The 17712-nt window shown below is 47.1% G+C and overlaps 1 protein-coding gene across 1 annotated transcript in view; it reads right to left on the bottom strand.

Annotated features, from left to right (window-relative positions):
- Window positions 1-2521: 2521 nt before the first annotated feature.
- Window positions 2522-17712, bottom strand: part of LOC142583726 (ipis-1-like) — a 43318-nt gene continuing 28127 nt past the window's right edge. Inside the window, exons 3-5 of the mRNA XM_075694214.1 lie at window positions 11169-11339; window positions 10424-11064; window positions 2522-2668 (exon numbers count right to left, since the gene is read on the bottom strand). Coding sequence (XP_075550329.1) covers window positions 2522-2668; window positions 10424-11064; window positions 11169-11339 — 959 coding nt within the window. The remainder of the gene's footprint in view (window positions 2669-10423; window positions 11065-11168; window positions 11340-17712) is intronic.

Below are 17712 nucleotides of genomic sequence, written 5' to 3'. Positions count from 1 at the left end.
ACACACAGTGTTCTAAGGTGCCTAACGGCATGTTAAATAAATATTGCTACTGTCCATAAAATTCATGTTTGCCTTACTACAATGCGTGTCTACAGCTTAACTACTACTAGGATAATGAATGAAAAATTTTTTGTGCTCATTTATACATTAGAAGAAATCCAAATGCTGGTTCCACGAGCAAATGTGCGAAATACACTAAGCTATTAGAATTGATGAATTCTTTTTGTGCACGAACGTTATGCACGAAAAATAAATGCCCTAAGGTAAACTAAATTCAATAGCAAGGACATTTCGAACAAATTAGTATCAACAAGTGCGAAATATGGGTGAATTATCAGGTGTGACACTTTTTAAAACATGAAAAATGTTAATGGAAAAATAGTGAAAAGCTACCCAGTGCCCCATGGATACGGCCACAACGAGGTGAAAGATGTGTCGCGCGTTCCGATATATGTAGTTCTATCTTTCGTGATTTTCTGTATAACGGTGACCTCGAAACTGAAGGTTTATTTCGGGAACAGTAATGGAGGATCCTGACTGCCCGTATATATTGCAGGACCCAGTTCATTAACTTGCCTCAGCCTGCATGTTAACGAGGCGAATATTACATAACCATTCAAGCAGCGATGTTAAAGGATTCACCGGGACTACCGTTGTCAGTCGCAGCAGAATCCGGTTACCGTTTCGATGACGCGGACGTGTTCTGCATGGTTATCGACCAAGACCTTGCTTTTGGGCTTTCAGCTACGCTTGCAAACACGTCACTTTACCCTACGTAAAAGAACGCAAGTTAGGATAGCGCTGTAAACTAGCCTGCTTAAGTTTCCGATAGCCGCACGAGCTGAGCGGTCCTCTGCGCCTCGGCGATTTCCTCCAGGGTGTTATGCACTCCCAGGGCCAGGAACTTGTCGGTGCTTGTGCAGTCGAGAAGTCCGAGTGCAGCCTTGTACGCTTTGCGTATGAGCGCATTGATCTCATTTCGTTCGCACTGCCTCCAGTTGTGGAAAGCAGCAACGTATGTAATGTGGCTTATAGCGAAGGATTCCACTAGCCGGGTGAGGCTTTCTTCCTTCATGCCTGCTGTTCTGTGTGACATCCTCTTAATGAGGCGGATGGCCGTGGTGAATTTGGCCGCCAGACGATTGACCGTCTCGCCGTTGACTCGTTTGCGCTCAATCAGCATCCCCAGCACTCGGATCTTCTCGACAACCGGGATCATGTGACCAGCGCTCGTCTTGATCTTTATTGTGTCTTGCTCTCTCGCAGGTTCGTTGCCTTTGGTCTCCCTAGCTGCCCTTTTTGGAGGAATCACCAACAGCTCAGACTTGCTTGGGGAGCAGACGAGCCCAGACCCGTCCAGCTGCTCTTCGATAGCGTCAACTGTCTCTTGCAATGTATTCTCGATGTGTCCGTCGCTTCCTCCTGGGACCCAGAGCGTTAGGTCGTCGGTATAGATAGTGTGTCGGACCCGCGCGACTCGTGAGAGACGCTCGGCCACCCCTATCATTACAAGGTTGAAAAGTAATGGCGAGATTACTGAGCCCTGGGGGTCCCGACACTGCCGAGCTTCTTCTTTTGGAGCCGCAGGTCACCGGCGATGATTTCGGTAGTCCGCTCCGTCAAAAAATCCTTGATGTACGCATATGTTCTCCTGCCCATGTTTAACCGTGACACCTGGGCCAGAATCGCAGTGTCTCACTTTGTCAAAAGCGCTCTGCAGGCCCAAACCCAAGATGGCTCGCTTGTCTTTCGTGTTGGTAGTGTCATCGAGAATTTCATTTTTCAGTTGTATCATGGCGTCGTGAGTTCCGAGCTTGTTTCGGAACCCGATGACGGTGTTTGGGTAGAGCCCCGAATCTTCCAGGTACCTCCGCCACCTGTTCATGAGTACATGCTCCAACGCTTTGCCCACACAGGACGTAAGCGAGATCGGCCGGAGGTTCTCAATGTTGGGTGGCTTGCCCGGCTTGGGAATCAAGATGGTCTTGGCTGCTTTACACTGCCGGGGTAATGATCCGGCTCGCCAGCAAGTGTTGAAGTTTGCCGTGAGGTTCTCGATGGCCGCGTCGTTAAGATTCTTTAGCGCTCTGTTCGTAACGCGGTCGGGACCAGCGGCGGAGTTGCTGTTGAGATCGTGCAGGGCAACCCTTACTTCCCATACTTCAATGTCTCGATCTAGCCGCTCGTTTGCTTCGCCTAGGTAGTCCGGGTGCGTCTCTGTGGGAGCGACCGGGAGGTACTTGTCGTCGAGGCGTTTCTTCACTTCGTCTTCCCTGTGCTCGGTCAGCGCCCTGTGGATGATCTTGGCCAGGTTGTGATGCTGGTGAGACTTGGTCGTGGTCGCATCCAAAAGATGCCTCAGCATACTCCACGTCTTGCCGCAGTGCATCTGGCCGTCCGCTGCGTTACAAACCTCATTCCGTTGCTGAGTGCATAGCACTCGGCTGTGGGACTCGATCTCGCGGTTGAAATCGGCGACCTTCTTGCGTAGCTTTCTGTTTGTCCTCTGCGTCTTCCACCTTCACAGGATGGACTGCTTGGCTGCGATGAGGTGGGCGAGGCGGCTGTCGACCCAGTGGACACGCTCGTCTGTCTCGACTTTCTTGGTGGCCTTTTCTACCTTGTTTACAATCTCGGTGCACCACTCCTCAATGTCCGTAATTTCGGTCTGCTCATCGGGTAACAATCCTCGAAACGCGTCCCAGTCAGTAAATGTATGTTTCCGTAAGCTTCTGCCAACTTCTTCGTTACCACCGAGCGGGACAGCGACTTCCACAATGTAATGGTCACTTCCCAATTCGTGGCCCGTGTTTCGCCATTCAAAGTCCGCCATACCACCGCCGTTACTCCTGACGAAAGTGAGATCGCGCGTTGTGTCTCGGGTGATCGAGTTGTCGATTCTTGTAGGGTATGCTGGGTCGGTGATTAGATTTAGTCCCAAGTCGGTAGCATCTTGCATTAAGTCCCTGCCCTTTGCCAATGTTTTGGGGTAACACCAGGCTTGATTCGGCGCGTTAAAGCACCCGCAGATTACCAGCCTGTTGTCGGGCCCGGCGACGTTGCACGCTTTGTGTAGCAGTGCTTTGAATTTCTGCTTTTCGTGCGACGGGCTACTGTACACGTTTACCAAAAAAGTGTTTTCCTTCTGCTTTTTCCCGGTAACCACCTCTACCATGGTGTGCTCGATTGGGCTTTTGCTCACTAACTCGTGCTCGACGTACGTGATGGCTTTTCTCACCAAGGTGCAAACTCCCCTGCCGTTACTGCCGGCCGCGGTCCGGAGGCTTTGTGGAATGGCGTGGGACCGGTAACCTGAGAGATTTACTTCCTCAATGAGGGTCTCTTGTAACATGATAATATCTGGCTTTCTTGGTACTTGTTCTAAGTGTTGCTGAAGTACAGCCTTTTTTCCCAGCAAAACCGTTGCAATTCCAATGCCAGACCAGGAGGCCTTTCACTGCTGTTGTGGTTGCGGTGGTTGATGTCCTATCCATGTTTGCTGAAAGTTAGCCATTTGCGTCGCCAAATTCTGTACTGTCGTAGTTAATTGCTGGCACGTCTGTTCAACTGCTATGAAATGGTCGGTGAAACAAGAACGGGCAGACAAGTGCTGCGCGACCTAGGCCTGGGACCAAAGGAAAGGGGACGCGAAAATACCGAAGTGCCTGTGCCTGACGCAATTAGTAGACGGCTACGGGTATGTCCGGTGCAAAGAAACATGAACCCTGAGTTCCACAAAGAGCGGGGGGCGGCGAGGGCCAAGGCGCTCATCGATCTCCATGCCAAAGACAGGGGTGCCGTGTTTGTGGACGCGGCAGAGTATCAACATAACAGAAAGGCATTCGCCGCTGCAGTCGTCGGGCCATCGACCGGTGCAACGAGAACAGCGGCGAGTGTGCGGACTCGAGGGGCGCATCAAGCCGAGGAGGTGGCCATTGCCCTGGCCATCGCCGACCCCGTGTGCACGACTGTGCTCTGTGATTCTAGGACGGTAGTGAAAAATTACGCCATAGCAAGGGTGTGTGGTGAAGCCGCGCGTGTGTTGCGTATGGTCGATCTCGCGAGTGAAAGTCGCTGAGTAGTGATAAAGTGGTTTCCGGCCCACATGGGCAGTGATGTGTCGGATCGCGGCAACGCAAACCACAACGAGACGGCGAACGCGGCGGCGCGAGGACTAACCAACCGTACCGCTGCTACTACGGCCGACCCGTCGTGGTCGTGGAAAACCAAGGACAATATGACTTCCTACAACGAAATTGTGAAATGGTACCGACTATAGCGAAGGACTATGCCGCCACCTCATCCGGGCTTGACCCGTAAGGAGGCGGTTTTATATCGACAACTTCAAACGGGGTCGTTATTCACCCCGCTGCTGATGAGGCACGTGTGTCAAAGTGTTTATGAAGGTGATCTGTGTTGTGTGTGCCGAAAGGAAAGAGCCACTGCAGCTCACATCCTTTGGGACTAAGAATCCGCACGAAGCTGCGACGATGACAACGATCCCGCCGCCGCTCGGGGCCGCAACGAGGTGCTATGACCAAGATGTCCAAACCCAGGCCGTCCAGCAGATCTCGGCGGCCCTCGAAAGGCAACGACCGAGCGAAACCGGAGGGAGGCTGCCACCCCAAAAGAGGGGCAGGCGCGGTCGACCAAAGGGAGTAGTGCGGCCGCGGCCGAAGTAGAGGCGCCACGCGCCGCGAAGACGTCATGGCCGCGTCACGGTAACGCCTCCCTAACAGGGGAAGGCTAACCGTTCTGCAGGCATTCACAACAAAGTTTCTTCACTCACTCACTCACCTGCTTAAGTGTACGAACCAATGAATCCGTGCCTGCCGTGCATGCGAATATACTGGTAAAAAGTTGAATACAGGCAGGAGGTCACGTGGGTGGTTGATGATGCTGAGCGTTATTTTGTGTTAATAAAAAGAAAAAAGAAAACAGAGTAAGTACTCAAGAGTTGCAATGTGCAATTAGTAATCATAATATTGTACTCTGTGATGCGATAACACTCTTCTATTAGTGTGGCAGAAAGTTCGAAGGTTAAACCTACTATTACTACAGTGCCTCAGGCAGGAGATATTGCGCTCACGGGGCACCATTTTAATTAGCGTACTACTATGCTTGCAATCTTAAGAGTGCCGCGTGGTCGATTAATTTTTTTTTGCTCTGTTTGGTGATTGGTTGAACATGAAATTGTGCGGGGCCTGCGTGGGTGCGATTCACAGCAGCTGCCACCGACAGACCTCCCAGACGACGCGCGCTACTCTAGCGCCATCTAGTAGCCATTGTCGGTGCAGTACCCTTCTCACGCTTTCGCCATACTCTCCTCTGCGCTTTCCTCCTTGCGTCTTTCATACCGTGCTGCGTTCCGCGTTCATCTTTCGCTGTACTGGTTCACTCAGTTACGCCGAGCTACGACGCCGAGCCATGCCGACGCTCGCCGCAGAAACCTGCGCCCTAAAATTTTGGAGGACCCTTAAGCTTCGCCTTCAATAGTGGAACGCGATGGCCATTAATAATCCCTGACTGCTCCTCGCGCTTTTAGCAATCGCAGCTTATGTAACGGTAATGTTTTCCTGGAAATGCTCTCGGCGAACGCTATGGACAAATCGAGCTTTCTATTTCTTTTTTTTTTGATGCTGTTGCAAGAAACCGTGCCGGCCGCGTTCCTCCTACCAAGAGAGACCTCGAACCGCAGATGGAAACAGGGTTTGTGATTCAGTTTCCGTGTAGCAGAATTGTGTTTTCTCGTATAATTAAATTACAATCCTACGCTATCACGTCTGTAGGTTGTAAGTCGTATTTTAGAATTTTGGGACGCATTTACCTTGTAGAAATTGAATTAATTTAGTAACAGCTATACACCACGTGGGTGACCTGCGTTATTGGGGATGCGCGGTGCGCGATGATTGTCTTGGTCGCGGAAGCCGGCGTCGACACCAACTCCAGATTTTAGGCGACACGGGTTCCTTAACGCTTTCGCGCTAAAAATGAAGGTAAAAGTCGGCCCATGCCACAGTGCTCTGATTAGAATATGTGTCCTATTTTGTGCTGTGAGTTTGGCTTAAAATGCAAAAAGCACTAACAAAGGCAAACATACCGTGGCGATATTCATTAAGGATTAAAGAATATCGGTACGAAAGGAAGCACATTATTCGCTCACAAATGATAAAGAGCTTATAGTCAACAGAGTGCTTGTTTGTTACCCTTGTGGAAGCGTGTTCGTGTCTTATTGTTCTAAGAAAAAATTATAATTGATAAGCGATTGTTCTAGCCTAGGGTACAGTAAGGGTAAGTTCGTGTTTCTCGCGGGTACGTCTACATGTGTTTAACTGAAAGTATTTGTCAAAATGCATTTTAGTTCGGCCGTGGACCATCGTATAAAACATATTGGGACGGTGCAACTTACGGCGTTCCTCCAGTGTTGGGAGACCAGGCCTTGAACGGAAATCCCATAGAGAAACTTGTCTTCCGGAAGCATTAAAGATAAACCTGAGTGCTCGTTTCTGTGCTTTTGCTAGCTTAACCGTATGTCTTTGTGTGTGGGTCCCAAACTACGTCACCATATTCAAGTAGAGGGCAAGCCAGTGATGGGTTTAACTAGTTTTGTCTTACTCATGTAGTGTTTTAGACGTTGTCTAAGCAACCAGAGCCTTTCTGAGGCTAACAAAACTATGTTTTTAATTTTAATGTGCGCGCTCCATCTTAAGTCGTGAAATATTTCAATCCCCAGATATTTAGACGTGTCGACCGGCAGAATGTCAACGTTGTTAATTGTTAACGCACAATAGCGAACTTTTTCTTCTTGTTGCAGTCATTTGAGAGCATTCAGGAATATTTAGGCACAAGTCAGAAATTACTATTAGAGCATTGCTTAAGAGTACTTGGTCATGTTTACATTGAATGACATGATAAACGAAGGAGTCATCCGCGAAAAATTGGCATTGTACAGCATTTTCAAACGAAAGATACTTAAAATATACAAGAAAAAGTAAGGGTCCAAAGACGGCGTACCGGGGAACAACTGAATGGGCTGGAGCCATTGATGATTGAGAGCTCCTACTTGAACATATTGTTGGCGTTGCGTTAGGTAAGTGTCAAGCCACAGCAAGATACGCACATTTCTAAAGAGATAGTTTAGTTTTAATTTTAGCTTGGAATGCGACACGCAGTCAGTTTTTTTCAATGTCTACAAAGATCATTTGACCTGGCCGCAATTATCAAGAACTGCAAACAAATCATTTGTAACGTGAAGTAACTGGGTCACTGTTGAACGGCCGCGCTTAAATCCATACTGGCTGTTTACGACAAAATTGTTGCCTTCCACGAAACTCATTAAATGTTTGAAAAGAAAACGTTTTAATACCTTGTTAGCTGTGCACAACAGAACACCGGGTGATAATTAATTACTGTGAGCTTATTTGCCAGTTTTATGTATCGGTACAATTTTACATATTTTCCAATCAACAGGAACTTCCTCTTTCTGCAAACTATCACTAAAAATGATATTAAGATAGCGAACTACTCCGCGTATCTAAATAAATATGTATTGGGAATTTCGTCATGTACCGAATTTTCCTCGTGTCTAAGTTCAGCAATGCTCAAAAAATTCATTATTCTATAGTTAGTAGCTCGGAATGTTCATACACGGGTGCGCGGCTGAATTTTAGGCTGTTATTGTTACCGTGCAAAAAAAAAGAGGACGAATAGTACTCATTGTATGCTATTTCTATACAGGTTGGGTCGCTGACGTCGTCATCGTGCATTCTCAAGTTATTAACCCTTTACTGCACAATTTTTTGTTTCTTCAAAATATTATTCATGGAGTTGTAGGGAAGCACAATAGTACCTGTACTCCCATGGAAACTTACTTTAGCGAATGTCTGTGGTTTCAATTTGCAGAAAAAGGGTATGTTGCATATTTGCAACAATGTGCAAATAAAGAAGAAGTTGAAAGTAAAAAATAGATTTAGTGCGATTCATAGTCAGATGCTTATTTGCACGAGACAATCATTGGTGCACCTATGATTCAATGTGGAACAAAAAGAAGCACTTGTACATGCTTGTGCAGTACAGGTGGTTCCCACACTTCGTGCAGTGCGTCATGCAGATTCCCGTGCAGCCAGGAAACAACGCAGTGTTTTCGGGTTATTGTCAAAATGTACAACATCGAATCACAGACGTAAAGCTGTGCCCGTGACGACGTGACACGGCAACGTGCGGAGGCACAGCGTACTTTTGAAAAGAAAGAAGGAAATTTGACCAGAGAACATCTTGTCCACATATTGAATCGAAACGGACTTACACTCGTAGCTGTCGTGACTAATTGAATAGTCACTGCCTTCACTATCAGGAGGAATTGCTGGGCCATACCAGCGTTTCGGAGCCATTTCACTATTCCGAAGAAAATAAACCATGTACACGTTGTTGCATTTGTGTAACATAGCAACGTTCTGTCGCAAGGAACAAACTATTCCGAAATTACAATGTTTTTTTGAACCTACAGAGTCAGAAGGATGTGGAGCATAGCGTAAAGATTTTTTTGCGCTTTGTCTTATGGAGAAATACATTTACAATTTGCAAAACTTACCTATATCACTGCTCGTGGGCGCGCGCAGCCTCCGCCACGTTTGTTTTGGTAGAAGATGCAAAGAATTAGCACAGATTGCAGCACAAGGTGCCGCGTTTTACAGACCAATGTTGCGGATATGCAACAACGTGTACAGGAAGCTCCAAACTGACTTTGCTTCGGTTTTTAACGCCGTTCATCAGAATGTTGCGTAAATGCAACAAGGTGCAGTAAAGGGTTAACTGGTTCCTTCTTTTGTGTCAAGTGAAGCCAAAACTTTCTCCGAGTGGTGGAAAGAATGTTGCGCACTTTGACGTTAAAAAGTATATGTCGACGATTTTATCTTTAAGTGAAAATCTGATTGCAGCATTGCCAAGGTGCCGCTGTGCTGTCTCTCTGCATTTCGGACGATAGGCGTTTTACGCGCCGCTTTAGATGAAGTATTTTGGCGCGTTATCCAGCGGCTTCGCCGTTTGTTCTTGTGTTTTTTTGGGATGTATTTATTCATGCAATGCTGCGCCCTCCCATTTGTAGGGCAGCCACGAATTACTAACACTTGTGAAGTTCCTGCGACACTCCAAAAAGGAATCATTGTCTTGTTCCAGGAACTACAACATGCGGACATCGTCTTCATTGTCAAAGTTATAGTAGGGCCTTGGCGTGCTACGTTCAGCTTTACGCCACAAATGGCTTTTAAAAGGAATAGAGGAGTGGCTTCATCTACCAGGCAGGATATCAACAGTGTAGCCCTACTGACTGACGTTATCGCATATGAAGACGAGATCAAGAATCGAACTTGATACTGCAGTCGCTCACGTTAGGGTATGCACTACCTGCTGTATATCCAAGGCATATGCGATATCTAGCAACAGATACGCGTGTTGACATGTTGAAGCAGCACACATCAAATCCCAATCTATATTAGGCGAGTTGAAGTCGCCACTAATTATAACGCAATTATAGCGTTTTCTATTGTCGTACAGAAAGTTGTGTAATGTTTCCGGCATACAGATGTCAGCATTGGGTGGTCTATAGACAGCCCCGATAAGTATGTTTTAGGAGGAAAGTTTGGCAGCTATCCACCCTTTTTCAATATCCTAATTGTCTGAGAACAGTCTCTACTGAATGCTATTCTTCAGCTGAAGTGCCACTCATCCCCCTCTTGAACAGCGATCGTGACTGACAATTCGATGCATTAGAGGTACAAAATCTGCATCACCTATGCTGTCGTGAAGCCAAGTCTTTATTACCACGGTGATATCAGGATCATAAGCTATGAGTAAACCTTCCAGACTATCGCATTTGCAATGCTCCTAGCGTTGACATTCATCTAGGACAACGTCCTCCGGTTGTGAAAAACTATTGGCGGTGATCGGTGGTTATTTTGATTACACTGTCTGGTGCAGTCGTCTCAAGAGCTTCGAGATTGCGCAGTAGATTGAACAAGTTTGTTCTGCGCCTCATTATAATAATAAAGGTTCCATTGATTCTAGCTTTGTCTAAACCAAGGATGACCTTATTCCCATTGGACATATTCACTTTGGTAGTTGCCCAAAGCTTCTTGTGGATAGACTGCGTCGCAGGCGAAAAGTCCTCCGAAATACTGAATCCTTAACATCAATATTTCATGGTTTTTCTAAATGTTAAAGTTCTCTTTCACAAGTTTTTGTTTATTTTCTTTAATATACATCTAACGCCTTCCTTCAGAACAACAAAAATTCGCCACGCTTTCGACATGGTACTGCCTATTCAATGATTATAGCCCACTTAGCAGTAGGGCATATGAGGATCAAAAGAATGTTTGAAAATTTGGCAATCGGCAAATAAAAAGCAAGCAAATAGAGCAAAGCATACGTTCATAAAACATGTTCCCACAACGTGCGTCACTGAACCGAGCAGTAGCACGGTGTCTGGGTCCCGCACGAGCACAACAAAGAGAAACGGTCTATCGACCGTTAGCTTAGCAACGCTGCCACTGGTGGTGCTTCGGGTGACTTCCTTCGCAGTGACTTGAGCATCAACCGTGTTGGGACCCCTGTGCCCCGCATGAAAGACGGCGAGGTGCCGGGCAGCCGACAGCTTCAGTCCCACAACTGGTGCCATGTTACTGAAGTCAGCAGAATTGCCAAACGCCTCCACAACGCCCAACAGGGGTAGAGTGCGCTTGAGGTCCGTCAAGCACTTCACGTCCAGCCTGGGAATAGTCACCTCCACCATCCCGCGGCGTCTGAGGCGGCTGAGGCAAGTGAGGATCTTGGCCGCCGTGAGAGCCTCCTCAACGGCCACGAGGCTCGACGACTTCGCAGGAACGAAGATCGCGATCGATCGCCGAGGGTCCTGGTACGGAATCTCTACAACAGACACGTCGAACCCGTCGCCATCGGCAAACTCTGCAAATCTGAAACTTCCGGTCAGGCACATCGTCGGCACCTCATCGTCGCTTCCGCCCAGAACAGACTCGCTACGGAAGTGACCGATCGAGCGCGGCGCGTTACCTGGAATGAACCACCGCGAGCTGAAGCAAATCACGCTGGCCAGCACCATGAGCGTGTCCGAATCGAAGGGGTCCCCGGCAAACACGTCGTTTTCGAACACGAACCCGCCATGGCCCGAAAGAATCCATCTAAGGCGAGGTGACACTGCTGGGGGTTGTTGACAAAGTCACGGATGTGCAGATGGTTGCCCATGTTTGAAAGGGGCTCCTTGAAGTCCGGGGACAGGTTGACGCGAGCGTCGTGGTACAGGGCAAAGTACGAGGTCACGTTGACACCTGGTGAAACCACGCAAAAAGCATTCACTTTCTTCTAACATAAATGATAACATAAATGATTTGCTTGATATTTCTCGTAAGGAATTTCCACGTACTTCTACTGCTCTTTCGTGACTATAGACTTAATGTAAAAATGGACCCATGCCATGACCGTGATGAAATATTTCCGTACTTGAATTTTCACTTGTGCTGCAACGACTGCACTCTATAATAAACAAAGTGTTCCTGATTTTGCTTCTACTGCAGTGCCACAATTTCGAAATTCTGCTCAGATTTTGCAACGTTCGACAAGTATTCTGGAACACGAAGTAAGAAACCCGTAACGATCATTCCCGAATTCCCATAGCTGTATATTGCTACGGCACAATATGTGCGATCACGAAAGGCCAGCAGTGTGAAGACGACGACGACAATTAGAAGCAAGCGCGGGCTGTTGACTCTTGGCCAAGCGCAGCGTATTGCCTTGTAAATATACTTGTAAATAGATTTTCGTCGGCGTCTTCCTACGTAACAATATTAAGAAACTATAAACGGTTTTTAATCCATTCAGTATTCAGAATTCCGTAATTGAAGGAAGCCAACAGTTGAAGGAGCCCGGAAATGGTGTTCCAATAAATTGACGTCACTATTAAAGGACGTCGTCTCACAAATTTCATGCCGCAAAAGAGTTTTCAAGTGCTGCAGTTAGAAAAGTGGCGTTATCGCATCAATACGGGGCATTCTCTCTTGTTTTCGTCTCCGCTAGTGCGCTGGAAGCTACAGAGCGGAGAAGTTAAAAGGGAAAAGCCCCGCTCAAGACTTGGTGTGTCGTGCCAAGGAAAGACAGGACTCGTCGCGGCACCCCGTGGTGGCCGCGGTCGAATCGCTACGCAGCGCGCCGCTGCCATCTCGGAGTCCAAGCGGCAGCGGCACTTACGCCCAGCTGCCGTGCGTAGGCAGACAGTACAAATTTGATTCCTCTGTATTTTTGAGATCACAGGTTTCGTTTGCTTAGCTCAATGTTAGCAATTACGTGTTACTGACAATGATCTCTTGATCACGAAATCAACCGACAGAGTTTGCGGGTCCAATTGCTTGAGATGCCGCTCCCGGACGAGATTACAGAAGCGAGAGCTAGTAATTTTTGGCGGTTGATGACGAGATTGCGTAAAATCCCCGCAGCATACGGTGCAGTAACATTTGGCTCACACATCCACTGCAGCCTCTAAGTCAGATAGGCAACGTTTTCTTATGTTGCTGGAAGAGTGTTTCAGAGCCCTTAAAAATCGAGAAGGCACGCTCCTCCAACCAGTCTCTCCGCTTTTTGTTGTCACATTAAATATTCTTGTGTTCCTCTCGGGCGCTTCTCTCGCCCTATCACTCTACTGAATTCCTAAAACACTTCAGCCCTGTTGCATTGTACATGTAGTAATTTCACGCGCTTCTCAGCCAATGCGGACATCAGGCAAACTGGTGTGCCCATTCATCGCATAACCATAGCCTGCGCAATGTTAAGCACGTCAAAAAGAAAGAGCGTACTTAAGACCTGCGCCGCACTCTAACCATTACACAGTTCATTGGAAATGGCGCTCTCTTATGGCAATCAAGTTTAACTAGGAAAACGTGATTACGAGCTTGACGGCATTACCAACGGTACTCCCTGAATAAACTTAATGCACACACCAGGAGCCGGCTTGTTTTATTTTCCCTAACAAAAGGGTCATGCAATGTCCAAGGGTCATGCAGCCAAAGCACCCAGTGTGTTTTCTTTTTTTTTTTGGCCGTCACAGATATAGTTGAAAAACTTTCCACAGGTTTGTTGAAGTTCTGAACTAATTCTCCCCGTTAATTTTTCTGTCCAAAGACGTTCCAGTACTTTGGTGGAAATTAATTCTTCTTGCCCCGCTGAGCCAAAAGCCATTAATCAATATTTTTTTTTCGAAAGCATATTGTATGATTAAATCTTTCGAATGGTGTGTATGGCAAGACAATGAAGGGATGTGACTGCCGAAATAAACAATATTTCAAATATTTGAATACTTCGAGTGCTGCAGAATCCAGAAGGCACAAAATAAATATGGAATGCAAGCCTGTTTAGCATAGATAGCTGAAAAATACTTGAAGCTTTAAAGGTTCTGCAGCTCACCCGGAAAAATATATAATTGCAACTTTTTTGACAGAAGCTTCGTGTTCAAGATCAAGAAGGACGCTTTTGTGGTTGGCGTATTATTTGTGATACATCTCTAGGCAGCTGTACATGTCGGTTATGTATGCGAGAAAGTTCAAAAACTTACTTGAAAAATAATTTTAAAGATATCGTGAAAAATAATTTTTTGAAATGTTAGTACATCGATCACGCAGACAGCATAAATATATGAAGTCTTGCCGTCTTGGAAGGAGAAACTGTTAATAAAAGGAGCCCGAGAAACAGTCCAACGAATTGTGACTGGCTTTTTTATTGATACGAAAACAAGCGACGTGAAGCGCCGCAGCTTCGATTCGTATTTTTTTGTTGCCATAAATAGAACAAGTGAACATCAACCACGTCTGAGCAGATCATCCTGAACTGGGAAAATTTGAATTTGATAGCCGAGAATTTTCAGATTGTCGAATAGACGTAACGTGCCAAATTAGATGACTTTGTTTAGGCTCGTGTAGGCTGTCAGTTATTAAGATGTTTTCTACTTGCCTGGAAGTCGATCTCACAAGTGTGGGTAACAATCCAGCATGCTTTCCCATGTCCAGGTAATTGCCCTCATCCCCAAAAAGTGTCACCCCGATGGCCCCTGTCACTGCCTGAGCTCACGCGAAGGAGAGAAGGTCATCGACTTCACAACCTGACAAGGGGACACAAGACTGCGCTAAACACGCAGGCGCTGACACTTGCACATGTTCATCAAGCTCTACAAATTTCCCAAGCAGACATCGACTACCACAAGGCCACGACGAGTGAATGATCTTTTCGGTAGGGACTTTTCCGCCGATTTTAACGGCTGTACGCCAGGGGTTTTTTGAGGTCGTCCCGGTCCCCGTGTTGGGCCCAACCACACGACAATCGGATAGTGTCAAAACCATACACTATTGAAGTCAATAAATTACTTATCCTAATTTTCCATCCTGACGATACCCTCTTTTGTCGCCATATCCTGATTCTTGAAGTGAAGACCCACCTTACTCGGTCGAGATCGTATCAGATGGTTGGCAGCAATTGGATACTCTGCGTTTCTTCCTAGTTTCTGCACAATGGTGAACGCTTTACTGTATTTGAGAATTGGCCAGGTTTTACCTCGTGCGTTTTCTAAAGCGGCAAGTTTTTTTCTGTACTTGGAGGCTCCTGTTGAAAGCTTCCACACCTCACAATAGAGTAAGAAAGTTTTCGTTCAAAATTGATCATTGCTTTGAGCAAACGAAGGAAGCCAGAGCGGTTATTACTTCGCGAAGAGCTGGGAATTGAAGTCGGGAACATTCAGAGACAGCCGCAGCTTACTGAACCGATTGAGAAATGCTAGGCTTTTGAGAACAAAATTTCATTAGCACAGGAAGATAGAGAGAAACGAAATGAGGAAGCTGAACCGAACGCTGCAAAAGAAAGGCAGAGAGGTGATCAAAATAAAGCTGCAGAAAGACAGTAACAAGAAGAACAGAGGAGCTCAAGAACGAAAATAAAAGAATTCGATGTGCAGCGGGATCCGGCCGGTCAGCCAGCAAACAACCAACCTCTCTATAAATTAAAGACGTTCAGGTGAAGCAGGAATAAAAATAAGGGATCTCATGTCGTGCTACAAGGTAACAGATTGTTTCTGAAGGCTTTTGTACGAACTTGAGGGAAAAACGGACTAGCCCCATACAGGTGAACACAACCGTTTCCGGCCATTCTTTGTGGCAAAGCTACGGAAATAATTACAAGGCTAACGAGGGAAGATGCACATGATTAAAAGAAAGTAAAAGCAGCAATGCTAAGAAAATATCAAGTCTCAGTGGAGGCTTTCAGCCGCCGCGGTTTTCGGGAGATGCACTGGTAGCTTCAAAATGTATCTGGCGAAAAAGGCTTGGCACGTGCTGCAGTGCTTGCAGATGATTTCGCCACACGTCGATAATCCGAGAAAACACGCCTCAAGCCTCTCAATAAGCTCAGCAAAGAGGGAAACAGGTAATCCAATCACAACGATAAAGCAGGAAGTGCGACAAAAGACGTGCCGATGGATAATTCTGCAGAGAATACACCGCAGTGAAAGAAGAAAAAAAACTCGCACTTTCACCCGAAAGACGAAGCACCTATTGCGTTTGCAAATTAGTAGATAGCTATATGAAGTAAGGACAGTAGTTTTACCGGCCGCATTAACTGATAAGTATTCGCTTGCTAACTCAATTAAAAACGGTATATTGTGTAAGGGTGACTGAGCGAGGACGTAGAAAGAAACAGACACACTGAGACAGTGCTGTCTCCGTGTGTCTGTTTTCTCCTACGTCCTCGTTCAGTAGTGCTTACACCTCATATCATGAATTCAAACCAACCAGCCCGCAAACGTGTTTTAACTAAATTGTCAAGCACGATGTCACGCGCGCACAGGTAAATACGAACACACCTCTCTCGATGATCGCGGCAACTCGCAGTTAAAAAGTTGGAGTGAGGAATCGCAGCAGGAGCAGCGATCTAATTGACCTTCGCACATCTCTTCCTTCAACGCGAAGTAAACGTGATAAGCGTGGGGCATACGAACTTTCTGGCACTACGCGCATTCTGCAAACATCGCAGATCGCTTTGAAGATGAGGCAGGCCCGGACGGGCACTTTGGCCTCGTCGCAGATCGCATTGAAGATGCGGTGCTCGCATGGCTGTGCCATAAGCCACAGTCGATGGAAAGGAACGCTTCCCTGCCTCACGCACGGCAGGAGAGGGCGAGCTTCCGGCCAGCCTTCCTGGCTCGCACACGCAAGATTGAGCAACGTTCGCCGGCTCACCCTGGCTCACTTTCCCTCGAACACACACCATATGGTATGCGTCGACGATTTTATCGCCCCTGGAGTGTACAGGGAATCTTACCGTGACGCCGACGGCAGAAATGCACCGGAGTGTCCATATAATTGCAATCTCTAAAATGGAACAGGAAAAGCGCTTGAGCCCAGAAAACAGGTAATTTCTTTCCCTTGCCATGAGCCTGGTGTAGGAACGTGGAGGCGCTGTTAAGAACGGCCCAGCTGACGTCCAAGTTATGCCAGCAAGTTGCGACAGCGGGCGTCAACTTTCTTGGAACGCCACCGTTACCCTCTAGCCTCATCGCCGTTGTGACTGAATGAGTTCGGCAGACCAACTATTGTTACCGAACCCACCAACGCAACCAGATCTGCTATGAGCAGAGGAGTTGCCGCGGGAACGTCGAAGAAGGCCCCTTCCCACGCGTCGTCCAAGGCACAAGACAATGAGCACTTGGCGGCGCGCTGCAGGGGTCAGCTCGGGGAAAAAAGGTACCTTTCCTGACACAAGCCCCGAGTTCTACAAAGTCCGTCTGACGTCGGCTCCGGACAGTGAACCTCGCGCAAGGAAGCGTGTGTGTGAGTGTGTGTGTGTGTGTAAACCGTCCCGCAGAGAGGCGACTTGTTTACGGTGACTGTACGGCCGTTTCCATCACCTGGGTATCGGGAGAGCACCGGGTGTTTATAAGCCACTCTTGTGCGGCTGCTCAGTACACACTTTTTCAAGCCGTCATGTTAGCCTAATGTACTTTCTCAAGCAGTCATGTTAGACTGATGTACTTTTCTCTCGCAGTCATGCTAGACTGATGAACTGCATGTAGATATTTTAAATAAACCCATATTCCTCTTTCTCGATGAGAAGCAGTCCTTCCCTTCATCAACCTCCTCAGCGTGGATAAGTTGGACGACAGCATGGGCCAGCTACCTTCTAATTCATGCCGGACTCCAAGCTTGACATCAGGTTACGAGGGATGGGATTGAGTCCCCAATCCTGACAACTGGTGGCAGCGGTGGGATGGACTTTGAGACGTGGTGCTGGTTCTTGCTTTGTCTCTCTACGCTTCATTTTGTGGTTCTGTTTAGAACAGTAGGGAAGCTAGATTGTGGAGTGCTAGCTAGGTTGTGTTTTCCTAGGTAGATTTAGCGAGCAGGACAAAGGCAGTAAAGCAGCAATCATGGAATTAAAGAAACTGCTGAGAGACGAATTGTTGATTGTTGGTGAGGAACTTGGCCTAGATGTACGCAAGGAAATGCTAAAATCGGAATTATTGGAGCTAATTTCCGAACAGGCCAGTGAGGAAGAAATTGAAATGGGGTTGGAACTTCTGAAAAAAAGAGACAAACGGGACAGAGAGAGAGAAGAACTGGAAAAAGAAGAACGGGACAGAGAGAGAGAGGAACACGATAAAGATCGCGAGTT

Source organism: Dermacentor variabilis, chromosome 5 (genome assembly GCF_050947875.1).
Source record: "Dermacentor variabilis isolate Ectoservices chromosome 5, ASM5094787v1, whole genome shotgun sequence".
Taxonomy (NCBI): Eukaryota; Metazoa; Arthropoda; class Arachnida; order Ixodida; family Ixodidae; genus Dermacentor; species Dermacentor variabilis.
The sequence above is the reverse complement of the archived record's forward strand: the minus strand, read 5'-3'. Positions and strand labels throughout refer to the sequence as shown.